The sequence below is a fragment of the Anolis sagrei genome, chromosome Y, assembly GCF_037176765.1.
Source record: "Anolis sagrei isolate rAnoSag1 chromosome Y, rAnoSag1.mat, whole genome shotgun sequence".
Taxonomy (NCBI): domain Eukaryota; kingdom Metazoa; phylum Chordata; class Lepidosauria; order Squamata; family Dactyloidae; genus Anolis; species Anolis sagrei.
The window spans coordinates 58019735-58033323 of record NC_090035.1 but is presented as its reverse complement, the minus strand read 5'-3'; the positions used below and the strand labels follow the sequence as shown (position 1 = coordinate 58033323).

At 42.4% G+C, this 13589-nt stretch overlaps 1 protein-coding gene across 4 annotated transcripts in view; it reads right to left on the bottom strand.

Annotated features, from left to right (window-relative positions):
• LOC137095082 (putative RNA-binding protein Luc7-like 1) overlaps nucleotides 1-12585 on the bottom strand; it is a 38633-nt gene extending 26048 nt beyond the window's left edge. For 3 of the 4 annotated variants that reach the window (XM_067461295.1, XM_067461296.1, XM_067461297.1), the window contains exons 1-3: nucleotides 12401-12538; nucleotides 5765-5859; nucleotides 4846-4944 (exon numbers count right to left, since the gene is read on the bottom strand). In XM_067461295.1, coding sequence (XP_067317396.1) covers nucleotides 4846-4944; nucleotides 5765-5859; nucleotides 12401-12461 — 255 coding nt within the window. In that variant the 5' untranslated portion in view covers nucleotides 12462-12538. Of the gene's footprint in view, nucleotides 1-4845; nucleotides 4945-5764; nucleotides 5860-6875; nucleotides 6947-12400 lie in introns of all 4 variants that reach the window. The other variant, XM_067461298.1, reaches the window with a different exon arrangement.
• Nucleotides 12586-13589: the final 1004 nt, after the last annotated feature.

The window sequence follows — 13589 nt, the reverse complement described above, 5'->3', positions numbered from 1 at the left end:
GCAAATACAATTAAAAGAGAGAGATTTGAAAGGTGACCCCTCAAAACACTCAATAATCAAAGCACTTATGGAACTGAAACAAAAAAAGCACCACCTGGAACTAGATCAGCAAGTGAAGCAACTAAAATTCCTAAAGCAATCACAATTTGAAAATGCAAATAAACCAGGAAGACGGTTAGTGAGAGAGGTTCGAAAAAAGAAACAATCATATCAAATAACAAAAATAAAAAGCAGGGATAAAGTAATTACTAAGAATAAAGAAATTCTGGACAAATTTCAAAAATTTTACAAATAATTATACAAGAATGATAATATCCCCAAAGAAGATATAATGACTTATTTGAGTAATTTTAAATTGCAAAAAATTAAAAGAGAGATAAATTGAATAGAGAAATTACGCTGGAAGAAATTGATAAAGCAATAAATAGTATGGACTCCAATAAGGCCCAAGAGCCAGATGGTTAGGGTTTTATAAGGTTCTGAAACATGAATTAACTCCATTGTTGCAAAAAGTGATGAATAAAGCGATACAATTACAAAAATACCGGAAACGTGGAAATTGGCGGAAATAACACTAATTCATAAGGAAGGAGCAGACCCAACAGATGTAAGAAATTATAGACCGATATCTTTGTTGAATACTGACTATAAGATTTTCGCAAATATTTTAGCCTCTCATTTAAAAGAATTTCTAAAGGACTGGATAGGGGAAGAACAAGCGGGTTTCCTCCCAAATAGGTATATGAAAAGTAATATTCGAACCATTTTAGATCTAACTAGCTGTGCCCTGCCACTTGTTGCTGTGGCCTGTAGTAAAAATTTTCAAAGTAGAGGTAGATATCTAGACTGTTATGAAAGAGAGGTACCAACCTATTCCCCCCCCCTTTTTTTTCTTTCTCTTCCCCCTTTTCTCCTTTCTTCCTTCTCTACCTGTTTCTTTCATTCCTTCTTTCACTCTTTGGTTTCATCCTTCCTTCTCTCTTTCCTTCCTTCCCTCCCTCTTTCTCTACTTCCTTTGTCTCATTTCTCCCCTGTTTCCTTGCTTCTTTCACTTTTCATTTCCTTTTCTCCTTCCTTCTTTACCTCTTTCCTGCCTTTCCTTTCCCTTCTACTCATCTTCTTCCTTCCTTCCTTTTTTCGGTACCTTTCTTTCCTTCCTTCTCTCCTTCCTGCCTTCCCCTCTTCCTTCTTTCCTGTCTGTTCTCCCCCAATAACACGGTAGAGTCCCTTCTAACTCTATTCTATAAGTCTATTTAATATAGTAATATATAGTAGTAACGTATTATACATATAACAATATATATTTATGTATTATATAGCAGTATATATAATAGTAATATAAAAAGTATTGTAATTATATATGTGTGTGTGTATATGTATCACCAACCAGTGATCTAACATCCATCCATATCTATGTGTATGTGATGTGTGTGTGTCTACACTGCCATATAATCCAGTCCTAAGTAGATAATCTGGATGTTCCATGGCAGTGTGGAAGTGATGACTTTGGGTGCATCTACACTGTAGATTTAATAAAGGAGGATGAAGCTGGGGGGGGGGGGGAGGAAAGAAAGGGAGGAAAGGAAAGGAAAGGAAGGAAGGAAGGAAGGAAGGAAGGAAGGAAAGGGTGGGAGGAGTAATGGAGAAAAGGAAAGGAAAGAAGGAGGGAGAGGAAGGAGGGGAAGGAGGGAAGGCAGGGAGGGAAAGAATTAAAGGAAGGAGAAGGAAGTAGAGAAAGGAAGGGAAGGAGGGAGGGAGGGAAGGAGGAGTTGGGGTGGATGAGAGAATGAGGAGGGGGAGGGGGAGGGGGAGGAGAAATTGTTTATCCGGATAGCACTGTGAAAGAAAGGCGGATCGGGACCAAACTTGGGATGAATACTCAATATGGCCAAATGTGAATTCTTGGGGGCTGCTTGGATGTCCAGCTCACCTGCAATCAATGAGGAGGCTCTCCCATTCCTTCCTTCCTTCCTTCCTCCCCAGCACACTCTACTTCATTAGGGGCGGGGCTTACTGGAACCCCATGATGGCGGCACCCAAGGGGAGAGCTAAAGAGGGAGGAAGAAAGGAAGGAGGCATGATAGAAGGGAAGGGGGGGAGGCAAGGAAAAAGGAAAGAGAGAAGGAAAGAGGGGAAGGATGAGGGAGGGGAGGAGGAAGGGAAGGCATGAAGGGAGGAAATGGGGGAAGAGAGAAGGGAGGGAGAGAAGGATGAGGGAGAGAGCAAGAAGAAATAGAAGGAAGGGGATGAAAGAGGAAAGGGAGTGTGAACTACGTGGGGTTGCCCTTGAAGACTGCCCGGAAGCTTCAGATGGTCCAGCGCTCGGCAGCCAGGTTGCTAACGGGAGCGGCACTCAGGGAGCACACCACTCCTCTGTTGAGCCAGCTCCACTGGCTGCCAATCTGCTACCGGGCACAATTCAAGGTGCTGGCTTTAGCCTATAAAGCCCTAAACGGTTCTGGCCCTGCTTACCTCTCCGAACGCATCTCCACCTATGAACCGACTAGAACATTAAGATCGTCTGGGGAGGCCCTGCTCTCGATCCCGCCTGCGTCACAGGCGCGCTTGGCGGGGACGAGAGACAGGGCCTTCTCAGTGGTGGCCCCTCGGCTATGGAATGCCTTGCCGGCAGACATCAGACAGGCACCTTCGTTGCTGACGTTTCGGAGAATGGTCAAGACCTGGCTTTACGAACAAGAGTTTGGCTAAGCAAGGCAACTAATCAAGGAAGACGGTAAATGGAACATAGGAACGGCACAACGACTACAAGAACGGATCTGATTTCAACTGAGGCGTTATATATGTTGTTTGTTGATTTGTCCTGTCTGATTGTTAATTGTTGTGGATCGACATCGTCGATCCTGTTGTTGCATTGTTGTGTTTTAATTGCACTGTAAACCGCATTGAGTCGCCTGTTAAGGGCTGAAAAATGCGGTATAAAAATGAAGCAAATAAATAAATAAATAAACAAACTATAATTTGAATGGCAGAGCATTCAAATGGAAGTTCCTTTCCTCGGCCTTGCCTTGCCTTCCTTCCTGCTGCTAAATCGGACCTCCTCCTCCTCCTCCTCCTCCTCCTCCGGCATACTGATTTCCAATCCCTACTCCCAAGGCAGGAGGGAGAAGGAGGAAAAAGAGGCCTCTCTGCCTCCAGCTGCCTTAGTCAGGCTGGTGAATGCCTTCCCTCTGCAGAACCTCGAGGAGCCGAGTCTGACTCCAGGCTGTTGTCAGCACAGGCTCCGCCACATGGAGCTCTCCTGTGTGCAAGCGCGCGCACCAACCCTCCCTGTACGCATGCCCAGTGGCATCTTCTCCTTTTTTAAGATTTGTAAGTTTTTTCTTTTGTTTTTTATTATTGATGGTCACACCTTGTATGGTGAGGAGTTTTATTGCCAAATTTGGTGGGTATTGGCCCAGCTTTTGTTTTGTTTCTTTTGTTTTTAAGCCACTCATTATGACATGAGCATTTTTTTATATATAGATAGAGTACTTCGATCAGAATCATCAAAAAGAAGTAGTCTTTTTGGCGGTGGATGCGCAAAAGGCCTTCAATAACCTGAATTGGGATTTTTTCAAAATTTTAATTCAAGAATTTGACATGGGATATGGTTTTGGCAACGCTATAAATTCAATTTATGAAACTCAAAAGGCAAAGATTCTAGTGAACGGTAACGTGGGAGAGGAATTCTCTATAAGTAAAGGAACACGTCAAGGTTGCCCTCTTCACTTTTAATCTTTATTATGGCCCTAGAAATTCTAATGAAAGGAATAAAAGATGATAAAGAAATAAAAGGGGCAAAGGTGGGAAAGTATGAGTTTAAAATGAGGGTCTTTGCGGATAGAATAATAGAATCATAGAATCAAAGAGTTGGAAGAGACCTCATGGGCCATCCAGTCCAACCCCCTGCCAAGAAGCAGGAATATTCCATTCAAATCACCCCTGACAGATGGCCATCCAGCCTCTGCTTAAAAGCCTCCAAAGAAGGAGCCTCCACCACACTCCTTATGAGGATGATGTAATTGGAATTATTGAAGACCCATTGGAAAATCTAGGAGGCTGGCTAAGGAAAATAAATTAATTTGGAAAATTAGCAGGCTTTAAATTAAATAAAACAAAAACAATGATTTTAACAAAGAATGTAGAAAAGAAGAGACAAGAATTAATTCAAAAGCAAACTGGTTTTAGTATAACTACGAAACTAAAATATTTAGGAATTTGGATCACGGCAAAAAATAATCAATTACTAAAAAATAATTATGAAAAATTATGGAAAGAAATTAAAAACGACTTAGAAAAATGGAAATATTTAAATATCTCCTTCCTAGGACGAATTTCGTTGGTGAAAATGAATGTTCTCCCCAAATTGCTTTTCCTGTTCCAGAATATCCCAATTATAATAAATGTAGAAATATTTAAGAAATGGAACAAGGACTTAATGAAGTTTATTTGGGGATGTAAAAGATCAAGTCAAATACACGATTCTCATTGATAAAAAGACAAGGGGAGGCTTTGGCTTCCCAGACATGAAGCTAATATGTCACACTGAACATCTGGGAACCATCAATAGCAAAGAGTTCTGAAACTCTTGTTTTAAGAATAGCCTAGAAACCCTTTAATGAGAGATTTACTCATTAAAACATACTGCATTATGATCCCTGGTGAATTTCTGGAATACGGAGTAGTAAATAAATCACATAAAATTATCAAGTGGTATAGAGTACCCATGCTCCCAATTCCAGAAGGATGTTCAGGTAAAGAAGAAATCAAAAGGTTAGCAAGAATTTTTGTACTCTTATTGCTCAATTTACGCACATATCATTTCCAGAAATTTGGGAAACTTACATCCAGCTCAAAGAACAGGTCCCTTTCTTTACTTGCAATCTCATAATCTGCTCTTAGTGCCAAATCATGAATTTTTGTGCACTCTCCCAGGTCCATGCGCTGTTAAAAAGTTGAAAAAGAATTTTAAAACTCAATAAACCAGAGTTCTTTAAACTAACAACCTCCTTTAAATCATTACAACCACAATGCTTAATTGCTTGTGATGAACTAAGAAAATAGTCTGAATTATTCTGGAGGTTACTATATGGTACATCCTTTTGCTACTAATTTTATATTGCATTCCACAGAGATTCCCACAGGTCTGTAATAATATGCCTGTTAAGAGAACGCTTTATGGACCAGGATGCCGTCAGTATAAAATTCATATCTGCAAATACTTCACTAAATACACATAAATGCATTGCCCTCTTTCTCTCTTAAGCTTTCGTTCCCTGAGGGAGTATATTTATTTTACTTGAAATCACTCACAAACCAGATTCATCTGGACACATACAGCACACTACACATGTAAAGAGCAAGAATGCGACATGAAGACAATGACTAGAAAATAAAGCTCCCCTTGGCATGCATTCTAATTTTGTCAAGGTTTCTAATTAGACCATTACTGCCTCTTAATATTGATTAGTTGTTTTATTGCACTGTGGTTATATTTCCTGTGTATCTATCTGATTAATACAAAAAGTATTTATATTAACCACATTAAGCCCGATATTTCCTAATATATATATTCATTCTTATTCATTCTATAATATGAGGCAGGGGCTGTTATTGACTGCCAGCTTGCTATTGCTGGACTTTGGAGTTCATGCACATGGATACGTAGGATGATCTCAAATATGATCTAGCTACCAAACCAAACCACATTTTGAATAAAGTCTTTTGACAATTGTATCTCAATGTCATGAGAAAGAGTACGTACCGTTCCGGCAAGAATATCATGTGGGCAGCAATCCAGAAGATGGCTCTTGCAGACTCGCTCATCTGTAAACTTCACCCTTTGCCTGGTTTCATCACCTGAAATTCATGTTTGGTTATAAATATGAAAAACATTAAAAGTGCTGTTTATGAAAGGCAAGTTGTGGTATGTTTAATTTTGTTTCATTACACAGATCAAATACTTCACGAACCCCAGAAGGCCTGGAAAACTCTAAAAGCATAGGTCATAGAATAGTCATTTTCCTTTCACAACCAAGAACTGAACTAAGCATTGCATTTAATGTTACATGGACCACTTACCAATTTGTTGCTCACCAAAATTATGTCAGTTGCCAGACATCTACATAAAAAGACAGCAGAGCCAAAAGAGGGACGTCTGGATCACATCCACAGACGTCCCTCTTTTTCTCTACATGGAGAACGAGGGTTCAATAGAAATCAAAACACGTTGCTCAAAGCCCTTGGATCACAAGACAGACCCACAGCTAGTAAATTTTATCAGGCAGCCATTTATGAATTCAGTATATTTTCAGTTAAGAGCTGAGTATTCATAAATATGTTTCATACAGTGCATTTGGAAAGGCTGCCAAGATATCTAGAGCTGTTCTAGAAAGTTGGATATGTTTTATCCCTCCCCTTTCCCACCCCCAAGAAAACACTGTACATTTGGGAGCCACTTAAAACAAGCAAAACTTTAAAAAAAAGTTAGTTAATACACACTGCAAGCTCCAACACATACTATACCCATCTGCATTCTTCAAGACCTCAGCTGCAGAATTTTATGCCCGCTGTTGAAAAGTTTTAAAGGAAAAGTTTTCTTACCCATACCTGCAGTAAGGAAGTCAGGGGAATGATACATAAGAAGTAAAGGCAAAGTGGTAATGGTATGTGACAATTGTTTTTAAAAAGCTAATATGTGTATGACTACAGATCAGGATTTGCAGGCATCCAGAATTAATGTTGGGTCTACTGAAAATGGTTTTTAAAACCCTTTTTCCTTCTTTTCTAAGCTACACTTTTAAATTTACTTGTGAAAAAAAGCAGCAAACACTTTTTTTTTGTTATAACAGCTTTAAAAATTGGTTGTAACTCACGGCTCGATGAACATGAGGCTTTTCTGCAACTCCCTTGCAGATTGTTGTAGGCAGGCAAAGATACACTGAACCTTTATAAATAAAATAGAGGGGCCGCAATTGTTCAGTTTGTATGAAATAAAAATACGGGAAGCATTTCAAAAGCAACTCAATATTACACAAAGAAAGAACGAGCACTTATTCAATTATGAAACAAAGTGCAAAAAATTATGTGCAGAGTTCTGCAAATGTGCCAGACTTTTAGTTGCCGATTCAAGGAAGGAGGGAAGCAAATACAAACCTTTTCAGGAATGCACAGCTTTCCTAGAGAAATAATGTTTTCCTGGGGCACACACTAAAATCCTGTTTCTATGAAGAACAGGCAACCTCCGTGTTTTTATACAGGAAGCATTACCTCTACAGGTGAGTCTACAAGAGAAAAGCCTCACCATATAAATTCAAGCTTATAGCTCAAGACATTATGAGCTACATATAGCTGACAAAACTGGCAATTAAAGCCTTACGTTTTGGGCATCTCTGAGTGTGAAAGTTTAGAAAATTAATGTGATATGTACTCTCTGCTTATGCTTTCCACTGAACCCTTAAAACAGAGCACACCAGATCTCTTTGACTCTAAAAGCTTTGACACTTGCACCATCTGTACCGGTGTTTTATGCAACTGAGCAGATGTTTCCAGAGATCAGATGTTACGACAAGGAGCACACCACCTGCTTTGGCAGGCCCTTGGCTTTGCACACCAAGAGAGTGTGATGATGACGCAGGAGCTGAGGATCGGGCTGTCCTGCTTGGGCACCTGTCACCGTGATTTACCTATGAAGAATTGTACTGCCTAAATGGCGATCGCCAACAATGCACTGGCCAGCCCCAGAGCTCACAGCAGAAGTAACCCAGCCTGACCGGTTTGGCTTCTAGTTCAACTTCCTGTTGTTCTGTCGCCAGAAATCATATCTATCACCGAAGAAAAACTCAAGACTAAAACTCTCTTGGGAAACCTACCAAGAGGTTGCAAAGGCAACAGGCCATATACCATATTTTTCCAACTCTTAAAGACACTGACTGTAAGGCACACACTAATTTCAGTACCACCAAAAGTGGGGGGGGGGGGGGGGGGAGCCATATAACAGGCATTGGCAAACTTTGGCCCTCCCTTCAGGTGTTCTGGATTTCAACTCCCACAACTCCTAATTGCTCATGCCTGCTATATATTGTACTGTTTTCTTCGATTCTAAGACACCATCAATTGCAAGACGGGCATTAATTTCCATGCCACCAACGGGGGAGGGGGGGGATGCACCCCATTTTTAGAGGTGTTTATATGGGGGGAAAGGTGCATCTTAGAACTAACACAACACAATATACATATATATGTGATCCTCACCCATGATTCTAAGATGCACCCCTATTTTAGAGATGTCTATACAAGGAAGGTGGCTGTAGCTTAGAATCAAATAAATATGGTGTATTGTTTCCCCGTGTGTGATATTCTGAGGTACTTTACCTCTACATTTGGAAGCTCCACTGGAACAACCAGAAGCACTAATAGCATGAACCACACTTTGCTTATTCTACAAGAGGCTGGCATTTATATGCATCCTCCCCAAACTGCTTTTATAATCCACTCTGGGAAAAAGGTAGCAGATGTCATAGTGAATAACCACTAACAACAGGAACTGTACTGGCATTTATATATATTTTTCCCAAAGCTTTTAAAGAAGGTTTTTAAGATCAAGTCAGGGGGTGCTGTGGTCTGTAGCTTTGAATATGTTTTTATGGACATTTGTGTTTTTTAAAATATCATTCCGTTTTAATATTTGTATATTTTAAATTATATCAAATTTTTTTTAATGTAAGCTGCTTTTGAGTCTCCTTCAGGAAAGAAAAAGCGGGCAATAATAACAATAATAATAATAATTTTATAATAAACCACCTCAGATCCACTTGGGAAAAGGTAGCTTGTATCTTAATAAATTGTATATTGGTGAAATTATAATCATGCTGCTTAAGATCTTCAAAGCAAGCAGGGATTTCCACTTTGGCAGAAGGATTTGAACCAGGATCCTTAACGGCAAGGATATGAACCAGGTTCCAGTAAAAGGAAATCAAGAGCGACTCTGAGCATACGCTGGGTGTATTTCCTATTCGCACTTATTCAAAAATATATTGCCATTTGTATTTCTCTCCCCCAAACTTCACTGATAATAAACCACCTGGTATCCATTTTGGGAAAAGGTAGCATATAGATTAATAAGCCATAATAATAATAATAATAATAATAATAATAATAAAAACCTCTCAGCAGAACATATAATACAGGGTGGCCACTGAAAGACTGGATTATATGGCACTGTAGAAGGGACCTGAAGGGTTCAAAAAGTTGTAGCTCTTCCAGGCCCTACTTACATTGCTATATAAAATCCAGATTATCTGCTTTGAACTGGAATATCTGGTGGTGTAGACTCACACAATCCGGTTCAAAACAGATGTGGATTATCTGCTTTGACAATCAGGATGATATGGCAGTGTAGAAAGGGCTTCATTTGATGGTGGTCATTTGAGGGATGTTGTTTTTTAACACATAATCCTGAAAAAAATAATATGCATAGATTATATATCCAAATATTTTTTAAAAGAACACACATATGTTTGTAACAGTTATTTTTGTTTTCTATCATTCAGGGCCCACACTGCCATATAATTCAGATGATTCAAGCAGTTAATCCACATTGTCTGCTTTGAACTAGATTATCTGAGTCTACACTGCCACATCATCCAGTTCAAGGTGGATTTTATGCAGCTGTGTGGAAGGGGCATCAGTCATTCAGTGGCCATCCTAAATAATAATAATAATAATAATAATAATAATAATAATAATATATTGGCAGAACTAATGGCAAGGCTTCAAGCCAGAAGCCTGTGAAATCAGAGTTCCTCTGAGCATATGCCAAGAGCACCTCCCTCATAGCAATATACATTGACGCCCCTTCCACCCAGCTGCATAAAATCCACATTGAACTGGATTATATGGCAGTGTAGACTCAGATAATCCAGTTCCAAGCAGATATTGTAGGTTATCTACCTTGATATTGTGGGTTATATGGCTGTGTGGCCCTTAAGAAATCACACAGTTGTGGAATAATCAAAGGCGAGACCATAATAGAGCACACAGATGTGGGAATACTTCCCTCATAGCAATATACACAAATAAAGCACACACTTATTATTATTATTATTATTATTATTATTATTATTATTATTAACTTTATTTGTACCCCGCTAGCATCTCCCGCAGGACTCGATGCGGCTTACACAGGCCGGAGCCTCAAAACACAATACAATAAAAAACATAACACAATACTAAACAAAGCAAATCAAAGCAATCAAGCAAAATAACAACAATAACTACAAGACACAATTAAAACTGGTTCGGCCGGCGCAAAGGGGTACATGGGTTAAAATGCTGAGATGGCAGGAGGAACATGGATTAAAAGGTGCGGTGTGCAGTAACATTGGTTGTGCTAAGGTGCTTCTAGGACTTGGGAAGGGGGAAATTCCTAATCTGGGAAGGCACATCGGAACAGCCAGGTTTTTAGGTTCCTTCTGAAAACTGCTAAAGTAGGGGCCTGTCGGAGATCTTTTGGAAGGGCATTCCAAAGTCGGGGGGCCACCACAGAGAAGGCCCTGTCCCGTGTCCCCACCAAACGCGCTTGCGACGTGGGTGGGATCACGAGCAGGACCTCCCCAGATGATCAGAGTGAGCGTGTGGGTTCGTAGATGGAGATGTGGGAATAGCTGATGGCAGAGCTTGGAGAACTGTGAAATGAGAGAAAGGGTGCCTCTGTGCCTATGCAGAGTGCACCTTCCTCATTGCAATATACATTAATAAAGCACAGAGTTGTGAGAATAACCAATGGCGAGGCTTGAAGACTGTGGGCCCTTCTACAATGCCATATAATCCAGTATATCCAGGCAGATAATCCACATTATCTGCTTTGAACTGGATTATCTTGAGTCTATACTGCCAGATAATCCACTTCAAAGCAGATAATAAGGATTTTATTCAGCTGTGTAGAAGGGGCCTGTGAGATAACAGCCCCTGCCTCATAGCAATACCTTAATAAAGCACACAGTTATAGAATTATTGCTGACAAGACTTCAAGAACTGTGAGACAGCAACAAGAGTGCCTCTGAGCATATGCAGAATGCCCTTCCTCCATAGCAATACATTAATAAAGCACCGATGGCAAGGCTTGGGGAACTGTGAGACAGCAGCAAGAGTGCCTCTGATCATATGCAGAGCACACTCTCCTCATAGCAATACATTAATAAAGCACACAGCTGTGGGATAACCAATAGCAAGGTTTCAGGCCTGTGAGACAACAGCAAGGGTGCCTCTGAGCGTATGCAGAGTGCACCTGCCTCACAGCAATACTTAATAAAGCAGAGTTGTGGGAATAGCTAATGGCAAGGCTTGGAGAACTGTGAGATGAGAGAAAGAGTGCCCCTGAATCTATGCAGCGTGCACTTCCTCCCACAGCAATATACATTCATAAAGCACACAGTTGTGGGAATAACTGATGGCAAGGTTTGGAGAACTGTGTGGCAATAGCAAGGGTGCCTCTGAGCTATGCAGCGTGTACCTGAGCCTATGCAGAGTGCCTCTGAATCTATTGTGAGTGCCTCTGAGCCTATGCAGTGTACACCTGCCTGAGAGCACTATATTAATAAAGCACACCATTGTAAAATTACTAATGGCAAGGCTTGGAGAATTGTGAGACAGCAGCAAGAGTGCCTCTGAACCTATGCAGGCTGCCTCTGAGCCTATGCAAAGTGCACTTTCCACCAATAGCAATGTATACCAATAAAGCACACAGTTATGGACCAACCAATGGAAGGCTTGGAGAACTGTGACGCGAGAGCAAGAGTGCACCTGAGCATTTGCAGAGTGCGCCTGCCTCACAGCAATACCTTAATAGAGAAGAGTTGTGGGAATAACTAATGATAAGGCTCACAGGACTGTAAGATGACAGGAAGAGCGCCTCTGAGCCTAGAGAGAGTGAGCATATGCAGAGCGCACTTCCCCCATAGCAATTTAGCAATATCTTAATAAAGTTCACTGTTGTGATAATAACCAATGGCAAGGCTTGGAGGGCTGTGAAGCGAAAGCAGGGGTGCCTCTGAGCCTATGCGGAGTGCGTCCGAGTGTGAGATGACAGCAAGAGTACCTCTGAGCATATGCAGAGAGCACTTGAGCCTACTCAGACTACACTTCCCCCATAGCAAGACCTTAATAAAGCAGAGTTGTGGGAATAGCCAACGGTAAAGCGTGCGGGACTGTGAGGCGAGAGCGGAGGCTCCTCTGGACCTCTGCAGAGCGCCCTCCCCTAAGTAGCATACGCGTTTCGAGATCAGGAAGCCTGTGAGGCACAGAGAAGGCGGAGTAGGCATCAGGCCCGTGGAAGAGTAGTTGCCGCCATGTCCGGCCTTCCTTCCCCTTCCCTCGCTCCTCACAGCGCCCCCTCACTCACCGTCGCGGGCGGTGCCCATCAGCTGGTCGAGCAGCGCCCGCATCTGGGCCTGGGCAGACATAATGGCGGCGAGGAAGGAAGGAACCCGCGTCTCCCTGGAAACGAGAGGGAGAGACACGACTAGGCCGCAAACGCGCGCTCTCTGTTCCTCTCCCCTCAGCCGCCGCAGGGCACGATGGGAAATAAACAGAAGGGGACGGGCCACAACCAGCAATGTCCTCTCCTATTGCTTGCTTTTTTGTCCCGCAGAAAGCACTCTGGGGGATGTAGTGCTCACCTCACATCCTGGTCACGCCACCTCCGCCGCCATTTTGACCGTGCTAAATCCCTGGGGATGTAGTTTTACGTCATGTTTCGTCTCCTCCACCTGAGCGGGTTGGCTGTCTCGGCGAATCTACAATTCCCAACGTACATAGGCATCTTTTCAAGTTATGTACAGTCCAGTTCCACCTTGTCTCCTGCCTATGCCATCAGCTGGGAACCCCCCCCCCCCCCTCAGCACCCACTGCTGCTCTGGGCCAGAGCGAATAGAGAGGGGACCAGAGAGGCAGTTCCACCTTGCCTCCCCTGCTATACTAATGATATATTCTATCTATCTTTATATCTATAAATCTGTAAGGGGCGTCCAACGGGACAGCAAAACTAAAAAAAAAACCCAATGAAAATTAACCAAAATTCCCATGCACATACCTCAACCCACAAGGTACAAACATATCGAATCAAAATAAAAACAACACAATAACACACTCACAAAACGACAAAACAACTGAGCATGCGCAATGGTACCCACCCGCAAGTTCCTTGGCGCGCACACATGGCCTGCCGGCCAACGCTCCCTCCGTGCAAGCCATGCCCCCATCCTTCGTGATCACCCCAAACCATGGCTCCTCCCTCCCCTTGCCCGCCCCACACGATCACACCACAACACGCTGCCTCCAAGGAAGCCCCACCCACTCCAAGCCCCGCTGTGCCCTTTCCCGCCCTGTCAAAACCATCCCTCCTCCCCCTCCTTCATCTTACCCCATCTACGCGACACGCCCCCTTCCTTCGCACCCCCACCCCTTCCCTCCCTCACTCAATCCTTCCCTCCTCCCACCCCCCTCTGGTAAGACACACCCCCTTCCTTCACCCCCACCCCTTCCCTCCCTCACTAAATCCTCCCCTCCTCCCACCCCCCTCCGGTAAGGCA